This window comes from Megalops cyprinoides, chromosome 5 (assembly GCF_013368585.1).
Source record: "Megalops cyprinoides isolate fMegCyp1 chromosome 5, fMegCyp1.pri, whole genome shotgun sequence".
In the NCBI taxonomy this organism is placed as follows: Eukaryota; Metazoa; Chordata; class Actinopteri; order Elopiformes; family Megalopidae; genus Megalops; species Megalops cyprinoides.
In genome coordinates, this window is record NC_050587.1 from 5,324,494 (window position 1) to 5,340,558 (window position 16,065).

The following is a 16,065-nucleotide window of genomic DNA, read 5'->3' on the forward strand; positions in this document are numbered from 1 at the left end:
GTGTTCTGTGTGTGTTACAAATGCCATGCAGATCATTGTCATATTTCCTAAGTTGCACGTTTTATCAGAGTAAGATGATCTTGGTCAAGTTTGGGTCTCAACAGTATGGATCAAATTACTATGAACCAAGGCTTGACATATCGCTTCAGAGTTAATACATTCAATACAGTTTATTGCTTTCGTAGCATTGTAGACCACTTGAAAAATGAAAATATAAAATTTGTGACTGGTGAAACACAAAAATATTGTGAAACCAGTTCACAAAGCTTTACCCTCCAGGATCAGACTTTAGATTCTGGGTCTGTAGTAATCTCTCCCTCCACAGTATGACAGTCTCCTCTATTTTAATGAGGGAGTCTATCAACATAACGCAAGGTGGTTATAATGACAAAACACAGTCAATTGTATCTTTATGTGTTCTTATATATTTAAATTTCCCCAGGGTTTTTCCTTGTATCATGACTTTGTTGTCCTTGTAATGACAAGTCACTGCAATCTGCCACAAATAATTAAGATGAAAGTAATGTACTGCTCAAAGCTGAGGCTATACACCAGTACTCAGAACATTTTGAAAATTAGCACAACAATCCTCTCCACATAATTTTAAATGCCTGAACAAAGATAATAAAGAACACAATGGCAATAAGTGACACTTATCTAAGGCCTCAAACAATTACCTCTAATCAGTGAAACAGCTGATAATTTCACACCATTGTTCCCATGAGCATGGCACCAACCGGATTGTGAGAGAATTGTATTTAGGACAGTTTGTCAGAGAATTATGAGGATAGCATAAACATAAACACAGCCCAAGCTTAAGTAAGGTAAGGCAGAAGTGTGGCATAGCGGTAAGGAGCAGGGCTTGTCACCGAAAGGTTGCTGGTACTGTTTCCCCCCAAGCCACTGCTGTTGTACGCTTAGGTAAGGCACTTAAGGTACAGGTGCCTCAATAACTATTCAGTTGTATTTTACAGAGTGATACCTGGTGGTCACACCCATGTGCGGGGTAACTCACCTTCCATTCTGTGTCTCACTTGTCACCACATTCCAGGGCGAGGTGTCCTTTCAGCTTTGAAAAACCTCAGATAACAAAAGTGTGAAACACCATAGGAATGAATCTTTTACGTCATATCACACAACATACAGTGCTTGTGACTGAGGATGCCTTTAGATTTAGAGAGGATAAGTGCTCTTTTCATATGCATGAGACGCATTTGGTTTTCTACCAAACTGCACAGACCTTAGTGCTGGATTTACTTTTCTGTAGCCCAGGCAGAAAGGTACACTCTGATAAAAAACACAAACACACATTTCATGAATAGACCTAAATGGACATTGCAAAGATGGGTGTTTTTAGCCTTATTATGCAAAAGAGGCAGAACAAATCGCCCGCTCTTATGAGGAGGGCATATTGCTCTTCCTGCATTTGCATTTTTCTCCAAAAGCATTCAGCAGCTTCTTTATGCATGTGATGCCGGGCCCTTTGGATTCACAGGGCTGTGTGGAGAAAAAAAAATGCTTTTTGGCCTTATTATGTCACAGAGCAGACTCCCATCCGGTTTGCTTGTTTGCATTTTTACATTCTGTCATTTAGCAGGCAGTCTCATCTGGAGCGACGTATAAAGGGCGAGTGCGAGGTACAGCTAATAAAGTGGCGTGGAAAATGGCAGGTACCTGACTCTCCTCCGTAACAAAGGCTGTCTCTCCGTGCCATGTCAAAACAGCACTCCCCTTTCATTTGTGCCACTGTAATGTTTTCATTTTCTCCCTGGATTCGGGCAGCCAAACTCAATTTCAGACGGGATTTTTTTTTGCGCTGGTACTTGTGCAGTCGGATCATTGCAGTTCTTCAGAAGGCGTCATCAGTGTGTTAAGTGGATTTCAGGTGGTTTCAGGTGGGAAGGATGGTACTTCATTCAGTGTCCTTTGGAAAAAGCTTTACATCAGCCAGGTTAATGAGACTACATTCAGTGCATAAAATAATTATATATATAAATAAATATAATACATATATATATATATATATACATATATATATATATATATATATATATACATATACACACATATATAGTTAGGAATTCATCTACATCTCGGTTATAGCCATTCCATCCCCTTTTGATTGACGAGGGAGCAGACAGTGTGAGGAGCTGAGTATACAGCTAAGTAGGCAGGATCCCCTTGAGAACAGCTAGGCCTGTGTAGGAGGAAAATAGTCAGAATACACTTGTCCTGCAGCTCTTTACATCTGTCAGGGATCTGGGCTGTCTAGCAAACTGAGTTTGAAATCCCCCTGCCAGAGACACCAGGAACCTCTGCTTTCTCAGGCCTTTCCAGGAATCACTGCACCACAGCAGATCAAATGCGAACAATCCTACGAAAAGCCTTTCACACAAAACATGCTGAATTCTGTGAATGTGGATGAACCAGATGAAAAAAGTTACACAAAAGAATTTAGGGAGGATGTCGGTAGCATTTCTTTGGAATAGTGCTCATTCAGTTTGTGTGAGGTAGTTAGGGGTAACTTGTTTTCATTTTTGTATCAGTATCTTTACTGCCAGACCTTTTTTGTGAGTATTTTGTAAGGATTCTTAGGCAACACATCTGTTTATGCTTTTAAGCAGTTTTGTTTGCTGAAAGTGTTTTTTATGTGTTTGGTATAACTGACAACATGAGAAAGTAAATAAATATGCAATTAAATAATCTATTAATAAATAAATATTTACATAATTCAATGAGTCTGTCAATCAATAAATGTATGTTGAGATAATTGCATCATTAAAGATGTGAATAATTTGATCAGCATTGATCTTCTTTCTTCGTTTACACCAATTCATGTATTTTATTGTCTCTTCACCAATTAATAGTTGCTGGCAGGTTTGGAATGTTGTATCGGAAAATGTGTGAATCACGCTTCATTAATTCAGAGCGTGAAATGTCTCCAGCTGACTTTCATCTCCAGTGGGAGGGCATGTGTGTGCCACATAGCCATTATTGGCCAAAGCGTGTATATGCAAATTGACAGTGTGCTGCATGCCCTGCAAAATTTGGGAAAATGAGGTTTTTCCATGTGGTTTTCCCATTTGAATCAATTGCTCTGACACAGATCCGTTGTCTCGAAGCACTCAAACAGTTGCACCACAGTAACAACCGTATGGTGTGCCAAGGAGGTCAGTAATCACCCATATGGCAACTCACCCTGTTAGCTCCCAATGCCAAACCAGCGCTGCTGAAAAGACTCTTGGGGCTGGTTATGTATACAGTCAACGTAATATTATATATTTAAGGAGCATTGCCATTGTCCCTTTTAATATTGGAGCTGTTAATTGTCATTATATGTGCAACAAGATATGCAAGCTAAATGTTTGATTTAAGGAAAGTCTATAATAGTAACTGAGTATGATTTGTATGGCATTCACTAGGGAAAAAGCAATAAACATTCCGAACAAGGATTCAAACCCAGGTCTTTTCAAACTGTCAGACATTCAATGAACATGTAGATGTCTTTTTGCACAGTACTACAAACTACCACTTTTATCTGAATTTCTAACATAAAAACAAGTGTATATATTTTACATTAAATTATGAAGGGAGTCATAAAATTGTCCACTGATTGTGTAAAATTATACTGATAGATAATATGAATCAGCCTTATATTTGTTGAGTCCAAAAAAGACTTGAGCTCATTAGGTTTTACCACTGATTATCACAAGTATGACTGTGATGTCAAAGACCTTAATGTTAGTGTGATAATTGTACCAATTAATTGTCCATTTTTAGTGCTGGAAAGGAATGTGGAAGGTGTGAAGATGGAATCTGTGTTGTTGGAATTGAGAGCTGTGTTGAGTTTGAGATTACAATGTCAAGGACCATGACTATCTACGGTATGTAGGTATTGCATGCAATATACCCTGGAATAAGTGATATTGAGATGATAATCATTATTGTCCTGAATATATTTGGTAATGTTAACTAATTACTGACACTTAGGTAAAATGTGTGAAATCCATCCTCCTGGCTCCAATGGCTGCATGGCGCCTTCACCATTTGAGATTAGGTATATTAAAATATATATCTAGCACACCAGATGGTCGATACAGGCATTGAAGATCTGGTGTTCCATTAAACAAATCTGCTCAGTCCCCAGGTGTTAGCCACTAAAGGCTGCTCTCAGTCCCACTCGTTGAAGCTCAGCCATTCTTCCTCTGTTGACACTGCTCTGATTGCCAACAGTGTGCCAAACATTGCCTGTTTATGGCTGCAGGACCTGCACCTACTGTTGAAGACTGCATGGAAAAAGTAGACTACTATATTTGTTGCTCTTTTTTCTCTTTGGTTGGGCCTATGGATTTTGTTCAAATGCAGGTATTCCTTGAAATTAGCCAGTAAACTGACACGTAGTTTCCATTACTCAGCCTTAGGAGTGACCAAGAAACAGCTGCATATAATTTAGGCCAAAACAGCAAAAAAGGGAGAACATGTGAGCATTTGTTCACGGTTCATACTGAAACTGTAAAGAACCAGAGGTACAGTGTAATATTCTGATGGTAGAGAAAGTAAAACTGTGTAAAAATGTGAAAGAGAGCATCTCAGCCTTTTAGGTGGTTTTGTGTGTTTTGCTAAATCTTAAGATAAAGAATAACCTGAAAACACATTCACTATAGGGTTCTGACTGACTGAAACAGAGCAGGGTTTTGAACACACAGGGCCGCCTGGCTTTACAGCTTTTCAATACACCTCCCACATGCTCTTTTTTAAATTAAAAAGCCAAATCATGCATATGTTAACTAAGCCACATAAAGCAAGCATAATACCATACTGCCTCAAGTTCAGCCAATGAGAGCAGCTCTCGTGGTGATAAGCGCAGCGCTAGCCCACGATTCGGAAGCCCCTGCCAGCCTGCACAGGGAGCCTCCCGTTCCAAGCCTGCGAGCTGTGCCATAGCCTGACAATGGAGCGGACCTCCCAGGGATCTCAGATCAGTCGGCCTCAGACTCCCCTCCTGTTCTGCTGATTGTAGCCCAAGTCCCTTTGCCTTCGTTTTTTTTTTTTTTTTTTGACCGGCTGCTCTCCCCTCCCTTTGTAACCGGGCCCTTTTGGACGGCTTTGTTACGCATCTTGGCAAGAGGCGTGAAAGAGAGCGGAGGAGGCAAACGGAGAGCTTTGGTTCTGTGAGGCCTGCTCCGTCGGCATTGGCCTGCGTATTAAATCGTGGGGATAACAGATGAGGTGGCAGCGTAGCCTGGGACAGGCGCTCCAGCGCTCCACCTGCCATTGATGGCTCTTCCTGGGGGATGTTTGCCTTTCGCTGGGGAGAGAGAGGCCCTTGTCAGCAGAGTATCACTCTTGCTTTGGTTTTGGGGGATTATTTATTCTCATTAGTCTGGATTAGCTCCCTCTGTCTCTCTCCCTGCACGCAGGCAAACAGAAACGCATCTCCAGGGGAGTGATACATTATGTTAGGTTTCCAACAGAAAGTTCTGTCTCAGAAAAGCACTGGCTACAGCAGCTGTGTATGTCCTGAAAAGCCAGACCCATCCTCTGATTTTCTTTTTTCAGAAAACATTTTGAAAAATTGCAAAAAATTCTGAGAGAAAGATCAGATATACGTCATGCAAATGTCTCTGACTGTTTAACTTCTGTGCCAGGTTCAAACAAAATGCCGGACAGTTTATTTAATCCGTGGATAAAAGTAATGTTGTTTCTATATATTCTGTCAAACTGAGAATTTAAACCGGTATATATTCAGTCCAGTAAGTAAAAAAAAAAAACTCTTCCAAAAGCCCTTGGAATTTAATGAAATGAAGTAGTGGACTTTTGTGAAACTATGTGGATAGATATTTACAGATGGATAGTTCCTCAAATCCAGTTAGTCCTGTTCTCTTGCACTATTTCTCAAATCCAGAATTTGTGAAAGCTGTGAAGGCTGTAGAGATTTGGAAAAGGATGGAGAAACCTATATGACAAAGCCTAAGCCTCCAACTCTGACTGGAATGAAAGGCTTACCTACCCAAGGGAAGGAAAAGAAGTATAACAGGGCAGCTGGGACCCGAAAATGAAGTTTATATTACAGTGCTCTGTTCATGGGTCCTTAGTAAATGTAGCCATTTATTTATAAAATGAATAGATGACTTTGATGTGTCCCTCCATTTTGATAAGAGAATTAATCTTGTAGTTCAGTGGTAAAAATATGACAACATCAAAGTACACTATAGTGGAGTTCAGAGCTGCAAGAAGATGCTAGATGACCTGTTTATATGTCTCATCACATTTAAAATAATCTCAAAAATGGATCATCAAGATAAATAATAGATGCAGCAAGCGGAAATTTATGCTCAAGTAAACTCAAGAATAAAACATAATCACTTTTGTGCATGAGCTTGAAAAAAGCCTCATTCACTGATTTGAAACAAATATGTGGAAACTTATCTGGACAAATTGTTCAAAAAATTGGTATTGCAAAACCTGAGCAGAGCCGCATTCATCTGTGCATTCAGGAAAAACAGTCCTAAAGGACTCTGTATGTTTTTATGATTTTTATGATTTCATCCCCCTCTTCCTGTAGAGAGTTGATGAGCAGTGGTGGCACAGGCCAAGACCAGATAGACCGGTGTCTGCATGTAACTTCCTGTTTCATAGGCCTGAGAGTGCGGGAGGTGATGATCAACGTGTCCCGGCAGCAGGTGGAGGACTTCCACGGCCCTGAGGACTACTGGTGTCTTTGCGTGGCCTGGAGTCACCTGGGCACCTCCAAAAGCCGCAAGGCCACCGTGCGCATTGCATGTGAGCTATGCCCCATCTGACTCACTTTATGGTTTTCATCAACTGTGAACATGTCATGAGTTTGTGTGTGTGTGTGTGTGTGTGGGGTAAGGGGGGGGGGGAGTAAACAGCTAAACAGAATAACTGAACACATTTTTGAGTGTGTGTGTGTGTGTGTGTGTGCGTGTGTGTGTGTTTCTGATTCTGTTTCAAAATATGATTTATCTGTTTATCTTATCTATAATGAATGCATTTCATCTTGACAAATGGAAACTGGGGAAAAAAGAGAATTTTGACCAAAGCGATGGCTAACTGTTCTGAGAATGAGCTCTTGCAGATTTCTGAGAATGTCTTCTGTCACTAACTGACTCAGACATGGAGCACAGTTGGGATATGTGGAGTTGTGGTGAGAATCTTTGATTCTAGAGCCTCGTGTCCCAGTTTCCCCACTGCTGTTACACAGCTGTCTAAAGGGTTTATGGGAATTGTAAGATGTAATAACCAAAAAACCCAAAAAACTGGCATCTGCCCATGAAAGTAAATACTGGTCTGTATGTAATGATCTGACTTCTTATCATAACTGAAGCCACTGTGGCTTTGTAATACTGGAGATGGCTTTAGATTGTGGTACATGAACCCAAGGCCAATCTTTGAGGAAATAAGAGTGGCAACAACCAGTGCTGCTGCTGGGGGTTTCCAGGCCAGTGTCACTGTTCATGGAAAGCAGGGCTGGTCCTGGGGACAGAGAGGCTGAATGAACTTACCCTTGAGTGACAGGTGTTCCTTATCTCCTCTAACAGACTTGCGGAAGAACTTTGAGCAGGACCCCCAGGGAAAGGAGGTGCCAATCAAGGGCATGATCGTGCTGCACTGTCGCCCCCCGGAGGGAGTACCAGTAGCAGAGGTAAGAGCTGTACTCTCTGCTCTGTGTGTCCACCTGCTGGCCGGAGGCGTCCTGTGGCAGCTACACCATCAGCACTGTTCCACATCCTGAGGGTTTTTTCATTACCTTTAATTATTTTCTTATTTTTTGTAATATTGTTCTTTGAAGGTGCTCTCTATCTTTAGCATATGCTGTTTGAAAACTCCTTTCCTCAAAGGGCCCATTCTCTCAATAACATTGTTTTGGCTGGGAATGAGATTGAGCGTTTGCTTGTCATGGTGGGTGTTGTCACATGAAAGATTACACAATGATGATTTATTTAAATACCATGGATGAAAGTGATGTGCTTACATCTCCTGTCATGTCCATGGCAATTTGCATCTACAGATTACAATGAAATGAGGTCTTATGTGAGTGTGTGGTTTTAGAGCATTCCAACTATGGGCAAACTGTGCATAATTAATGCCTCAGCCCCAAAATGGAAGATTTATGTCACGGCGGTCTCCCTCAATGCGCCGTGGCCATCAGATATGCGGCTTTTCATAAATTCACATATGAGCCCAGCAAAAGAGACTATGTGAATAATGTAGAGGCCAACTCTAAACCCAGTCATTTCCAGCAAACCTCTGGAAATGAAATATTGAAACTCCAGATGTGAACGCAGTGGTATGAACTTTCAGCATCTCTCAGACAAGGTCTGAGTGCAGCAGCTCGTTACCCACTAATACAACATGACTGGGTGGTTTTACACACCTTTCAGGAATCCAGACTTCCAGCTCAGAATGAAATTTTTATTTAGCAAGGCATCTGGGACAAGCAAGTGGGGCTGGTGATGTGTGCAGAATTTAACATTAACATAATTTTTGGCGATTTAAACTTCTCATTTGGTTAAAACCAGTTCTTAACAGTGTGTGAATGCATCTGTTCAGGAGAGAGTGAATGGTTATACATAGCCTGAAGGCCTGAAATAGTCTCTATATTTTCGTTATTCTTGTTTGTTCTTTTACAGCATCATAGATGGAGTGCAGACAGGAAAACAAATCGATGTATATATCCTTGAAATCTGTGTGTGATCCCTCAGAAATGTTTGCTTAGTAGTTTGGCAAGTGGAGAAGTTTCTGTGTAACTATCTTCCAATGGTATTGAGTCAATCCATACAGACCGCTAAAGGTGTCTTGCTGGACCATTTTTGTACTTATTTTATACCAGCTTGCCTCGAGTCACTAGAGAGAAGCTTACTCAATATTATAACAGTATGTTCCTGCTCTCAAATCCTTAGAGAGATGTCATATCAGATCAGCGCTCATCCCATGCTCTGTCACTGAGGTGTTAAGATGCTATTTCTGTATGTCAGGCTCAAGGGAATCAGTGACAGAATTCAGCTGGATTTTTTTTGTGCATCAGATGACAAGTTTTCTTCTTTTTGAATGTTGCTGAACAGGGAATAAATTTGGTCAAAGTTTATGAGAGAAAGAAAGTACATTGCCGGTGAAGCAGGAGTACCTGACCAGGCCAGGATGAAAGAGAGGCCTTGGCCGTGGTCTCCCGAGCTTTTTTGCTTTGTGAGGTATGGGGCACATCTGCAGGGCTTTGTTGGCGGATTCCTCAGTGTTGGCTTTGTGGACTTTGCTTTGGGCATGCAGTAAGACCACAGCATCTTCAATAAAAGGCTGAGGTGCTGAAAGTTGAGTCACCTGTTTTTTTAGGCACCAGTTAGCTGAGTCCTGCCTTCAGCTACCACATGTGGGCTCTGTCCAGTTGGGATTCGACCAGCATTTGTCAAAAAGAGTCATAGACACAACGGCGTCTGTTTGGTACTGGCTAATCTGTGGACAAAAGCCCCCCACTGTACATTCAGATCACATCCAGAAGGGACGGTATATGACTAAGGAAGGTAAATTTCCAGGCTTCGGCCAAGGTTGATAAATAGGAATAGTTGATTCGTATTTGTTCAAACTGATGTTCGCTTAGCTCTTTTATTGCTGCAGTATGTGTTCAATCAGAATGATTTCTCAGTGGTGACTTTTCTAAACAGCCATTATTGGCCCGGTCAGTGACTACTGTGTGAGCATTACCTGAATTTCAGTCTCTGCAGATTTTTTTTTGCATCTCTGGTTGAGACAGTATTCCTACTGAAGTGAAGATTTCAGTCACCTGAGTTGACCCTCAGCAGTGACCCCAACTAGTTTAATGCCTTGGCAAACAGTACAAATATTTTCTGGTGCATAATTTTAATGCATAAGAACAACAGACAGAAGACCAAAAACAAGGAGGAAAGTAAAGATCAGACGCTTTACTCAAGACACGAAAAACTTCAACCAGGTAAAAAAAAAAAAAATCAGATACTTTTTAAAAAGCCATTTATTAGCACTTATCAGTTTCTTTATGATGTCTAATTATTCATTTATGTCTAAAGATACAAAGTCATTTGAAGTGCTTGAGTGTAATTATTCTCTAATAGATGCAGTGTTTGAGAGACAAGTGCAGTCATAAAGAAAGGACACTGAAAGGTTCAACTGCCCTTGCGCCTGAATGTTGCTGTCAAGAGCTGTGTTATTTAACATAATATCTTGAAAGTCATTGTTGCGTTGGAGTGGCTGACATGATTGAGCTAAAACAAAGCAGAGACATTAATGAAATGCCATATTAATTGAATCGGATGAAACAAAACCGGTTATTGCACCTCACTCATAATTCCTTTCTTGTCACTTTAATTTCCTTCTATATTAATGATAATTTTATATACTGCCCTCTTTTCCAAGTGTCAATGCAATACGGTTTTGCACCTGATTGTACATGATTGGAATAACCTCTATTAAACATGTCTTTGTTGCAAACTAAGATGAGGAAATTACTGATGCCCTAGAGTAGACCACGTTTTTGTATTTAGATTCACTGTTTTAAATGAGCATCAACAGTCTGTATCAGGCCTCTACAGTTTGATAATCCTCTATCCTAATGGTATTGCGCATTGTCATCTTGCTTGTCATACATCTGTTTGTTACTCTTGTTGTTGTTTTTGTCTCAAGTCAGTGCATGTGATAACTTTCTTTATTTAACCAGCCAATCAGATGGAGTGTTTCCAGTCTGCTCGAGCATGGAGTAGTCACACATACTTCACGCTCCCACCTACTATATAAATTTTAAGAATTTATCCCCTTCTTTACAACTCTATGAATATTCACCTACAACTGTTAACCCCTAATGATCGACCCCAGTCAGAATATGGCCTCAAAAACCAGCAGAACTACAAGAAAGGAAGAGGCTACAGCCAAGGATAGCGCAGCTCCTAGCCGGACTGATATGGATGCCATAGCCGCCATGCTAGAAGACCATAGAGCAGCCCTCTCAACCGAATTCAGATCTGCGTTTTCAACCCTCGAGTCAAAACTGGCCACAATTCAATCTAAAGTAGAAGCATGTTAGATCCCCTTCAGGATAAGCAGTTTTCCAAATCCCTTCAAGAATCAAACTCCTGTATTCGTCTAAACACTTTGCTGGACAACCTCAACTTAGTTGATATATGGAGGCTTAAGCATCCAACCGTAAGGGACTATTCCTTTTTTTCTCCAGTGCATAAGTCATACTCCCGCATTGACTGTTTTTTAGTGGACTCTAAATTGTTATCAACTGTTGAAACTGTAACATACCAACCCATAGCTATATCAGACCATGCGACTCTGTCCATGGTACTGAAAATAGGGGAGGGAAGAGCTGGACGTAATCAGTGGCGCTTTGACCCCACACTTCTATCCGATGAACAGTTCACTAACTACCTATAAGAACAGATTTCTCACTTTATCACAGAGAATGATACTGGCGATGTCAATGACTCCACCCTCTAGGAAGCACTAAAGGCTGTTATTAGGGGCCCTGTCATAGCCTATGTCTCCAGTAGAAGGAAGAGTGAAGGCAGTAGACTAAAAGATAGAAAAGAGTATGGCCTATCTTTTCAAGAAGATTTATATAAGAATAACCCCAAGGATGCCATTCTCAAGACAATCATTAACTTAACATATGAATATGATACCATCCTTTCTCAAAGAGTTGGCTCATTACTTGCTAAAACACAACAAAAATACTTTGAGTTGGGAGACAAACCCCACAGACTCCTTGCAAGGCAGCTGCGACACTCACAGGCTACACGTGCCATTCATAAAATAAGAGACAAACATGGCCATCTCACAACAGATCCAGACAAGATAAACAAGGCCTTTGCATCATTTTATGAGGACCTGTACCAGTCTAAAGTCAAATCCACTTATTCCCAGAAAATGAACCATTTTTTAGAGAATAGCCAGCTCCCTACATTAGATGAAGCAGCGGCTAAAGCAATGGATGCTGACATAACCTTGGAGGAGATCCAAACAGCTATTTCTCAATTCCCTAACAATAAAACCCCCGGCCCCAATGGGTTCACCATTGAACTCTATAAGAGATACTCATTCAGCCTTGCCCCTCTTCTATTGCGCATGTTCGCCTATTCCAAGGAAACGTCAGAACTACCCCCCTCACTTTACAAAGCAAACATTGTTCTGATCCTTAAAAAAGATAGGGATCCTTTGGAAATGTCATCATATTGTCCAATATCTCTCCTCCAGATGGAAACAAAAATATTCAGCAAAATGTTGGCTAACAGACTCTGTAAATACTGTACATAGCCAGTTTAATTAACCCTGACCAGACTGGCTTTGTCCCAGGCAGACATATATATTTCAACCTACGACATCTCTTCAACATCATATATCAGAAACAAAAGGAGGAGTCTGTGGTAATTGCCTTAGATGCCGAAAAGGCTTTTGATTCCATCAAATGGAGGTACATGTTGACTACCCTGAAATATTTTGGCTTTGGTCTAGAATTTATTAAATGGATCGAAATTATTTATGCTCACCCTCAAGCTTCAATTCTTACTAATGGTGACATTTCACAACCATTTCATCTATACAGGGTTGTTCATCAGGGATGCTCTTGTTCACCTTATCTATTTAATCTAGCTATTGAGGCTCTAGCCAGCCAAATTAGGTTGAGCCAGGGGATTGCCCCAATCAAAAGTGTAGATATCCCTATTTGCAGATGACATCACAATATTCTTATCACACCCCAAATCATCCATCCCAACATTGTTACAGCTAATTGATACTTTTGGTAGTTTTCTGGTTATAAGACCAATTGGGGAAAGAGTGAACTGATGCCCATATCAGACAAAGTGGACTTAAACTTTCTACACACAACTCCTTTTAAAATTACGAGACCAATTCAAAACCTTGGCTATCATTGTGACAAGGGAGCATGGGAAACTCCTCGACAGAAACTGGGAGTCGAAAATACAACAGTTGAAACAAAATATTCAATTCTGGAACACGCTGCCCATTTCTATGGTGGGACGCATCAACGGCATAAAAATGGTTGTCCTTCCTAGATTCCTATACATTTTCCAAAATATCCCTGTCTTTATCCCCTTCTATTATTTTAAAAAGTATCATATCTCTATCATATCTTCCTGTATATGGAACAATAAATTAGCCAGGATATCCAAAAAACACCTGCGGAAGTGTAGGGTAAAAGGAGGCTTTGGTTTACCGCACTTTAGGCTGTATTATCGGGCTGCCAATGTGAATGCACTACTATACTGGCGTAATGGTTTGCTGACAGCCCATAATCAAGGAGGCGTACCCTCATGGCTTCAGATAGAAGTAACTACATGTGGCACCACCTCCCTCCCAGCACTTCTTAATAACCCAGCAAAAATAAAGACACCCCCTTATATAAATAATCCTATTAAACTTTACTCCTTAAGAATTTGGAAACAAATCTTTTAACGAATAACAAATCTTTTTTCGATTTACCTAAAGTCTACATAGATAGTCCAATTTGTCACAACCATGCTTTTTCCCCTGCATTGATGTATCCAGCCTTTTCCATGTGGAAAGCCAAAAATATTGTCTTTGTAAAGGACCTGTACCTGGAGGGAAACCTAATGTCATTTAAACACCTACAACAGATATATGACTTACCGTCAACACACTTTTTCAGGTTCCTCCAGTATAGGAATTACATCAGGACTCATATACCACATTACGGACATATGCCTAAACACAACATACTGGACAGTCTTCGACACCTCGTACCAGGAAGTAGAGGTGTAGTCTCTGCTCTATATGGTATCCTATTAGCTCATGAAGTGGCGTCCACTGACAAATTGAAAAATGATTGGGAGCAGGAAATTAACATGGAAATTTCAGTAACGATTTGGGAGGGAATTCTCAATAGAATTCACAGTAGCTCTGTAAACTCCAGGTATTCCCTACTACAATTTAAAGTAGTTCACAGACTCCATTACTCTAAAGCCAAGCTCCATGGCATATACCCCAACATTTCTCCTTTATGTGATAAATGTAAACAACAAACAGGAACAGGAACTCATCAGTTTTGGTCTTGTTCTAAGCTAACTCTTTTCTGGTCTCTTATATTTGACCACATTTCAAAGGCCATCCATAAAACTATTACACCTGACCCACTCTATGCCATCTTTGGTTCAGTGGTATTTGATCCCAGGGGATCAAATAGGCTAGCCCCCTATTCCAGCAGTGGCTTAGGGAGTTAGGTAATGTACTGCACATGGGAAGACTCTGCCATAAGATTACCAACAAAGATAGATTCTTTCAAAAAACATGGCAACCTCTGCTGGACAAATGGGCAGCAGCCAGTGAGAAAAACCATTGCCCACTGTGACACCCCTAGCACTTGAGGCCTTTCTCTTCTTTTCCTGACTTAGTCTTGTGCATCATTTTGACTGTCAGAATGTAATTTTCCTTCTCACACTGGCCTTCCCTTTTTTTTTTTTTCTTTTCTCTCGAGGGGCGGGCGGGAGGGGGGCTGATGGTAAGGGGATTGTTGGTTTTTGTTGTTTTTGATGTTGATAAATTTCTGAAAACATGAAGGAAAATGCATACTGCCTTTGTATTTTCGCCATGTATAAACCCCAACATATCTTTCAATAAATATATATAAATACAAACCATCCAATCAGATTTCCAAGCTGGTTCAGTGTGGTCAGTTCCCTCCTCTGTATTCGTTTCACTAAGATCAGGAAATAGAAGCTCAAAGGGACTGCAAAGCACTGTGGGAGCTGCCCATACTTGGCCTCTGCACCAGCAGAGTAGATGTCGCTGTGCCTCTCTTGTGAGTGTGAGTGTATCCAGGGGCACTACAACAGTTTTGCCAGCACAGTGCAGCACAGTGATCTGGGAACATAACTTAAGAAAGTCACATATCCACATCGTGGTCTGGCTTAACCAAGTACTTCATCTGAATTGCTTCAGAAAATAGCCAGCAGTAGAGCAGGATATGTAGAAAAAAATGACTGTTGCAAGTCCCGTATAAAGGCGTTAAGCAAAGGCTAAGGAAATGAATTGAAATGCAATGTAATGTGTGCCTCTAGGTACTGTAGTGTAACACTGGGCAGAGCTCCCTCCCCAGGAGCTTTGTCAGAGCTGCTAATCCTTGCCTTTGCCTGCATGGGATGAGCAGCAGTCTGAACCCCTTCACAGAGCCAGCCACTCTGGCTTAGAACTCATCCATTACTGCTCTCGCTGGGTGGGGAGGAGAAGTAGGAGGAGGGGGAAAAGTGGGAACAGTCTGGTGTCATTTTAACCATGCTGATCATAGTGAAACTATAGCTCGGTTTATGGATCGTAGCATAGGGGAAAGAGACCCCCCTACACATTGAGTTTGAACCTCTTGATGGACTTGTGTGCCCTTTTTTTGCACTTGCAGTCCAGACTGTGTAGATTGAATTGTGCATAATAGATCATTCACCATCCACAGACCTATCAGATCTTCAGGGCAAATGTCGCCGCAGACAGAAAGAGAGGGAGAAGGACAGTGTGACCCTCCCTGCAGCAGTGGCTTGGAGTAATGACCGTCACAGCACCAATGTTCTTCAGAAAGGAAATTAGAGGGCCTTGTTTGCATGTGAAAACCCTGCCTCCAGCCCTGGCGAGGACGGCCTGATTTTAATTCAAACCGGAGAGCTAATTGGGATAATTTCATTTCTCGCGTCCGCAGACGCACACTTATCAGGCTAATTGCATCCGTGCCTTTATCGTCATCTGTATTGTGGATCTGCTCATCGCCTTCCTTATGGCATCATTCTGCCTCCACGCGGGGGGCTGATGGCACTGCCCAGCCTTTAACATCTTTCAGTTTGGGACTCTCCCAAATTGAACAAGAGAGAGAGAAATAAAAAGTCTGTTTCTTGTATGTATGTCTGTATAGTATGCACATGTGTATGTGGTCATTTCATTCACATTTCCAATGTATTTGTTTTTATGATTGAGGCCTTTGTCAGATTGCCTCACAGTATTAGAGTATTAGTAAATTTAAATCTGCAATACAGTATATAGTGCAAACGGTGA

General features: G+C 41.1%; 1 protein-coding gene across 1 annotated transcript in view; it reads left to right on the forward strand.

The window, feature by feature from the left end:
* Positions 1–16,065, forward strand: part of LOC118777942 (netrin receptor UNC5D-like) — a 172,706-nt gene that overhangs the window by 122,514 nt on the left and 34,127 nt on the right. The window contains exons 3-4 of the mRNA XM_036529211.1: positions 6,640–6,783; positions 7,563–7,666. Coding sequence (XP_036385104.1) covers positions 6,640–6,783; positions 7,563–7,666 — 248 coding nt within the window. The remainder of the gene's footprint in view (positions 1–6,639; positions 6,784–7,562; positions 7,667–16,065) is intronic.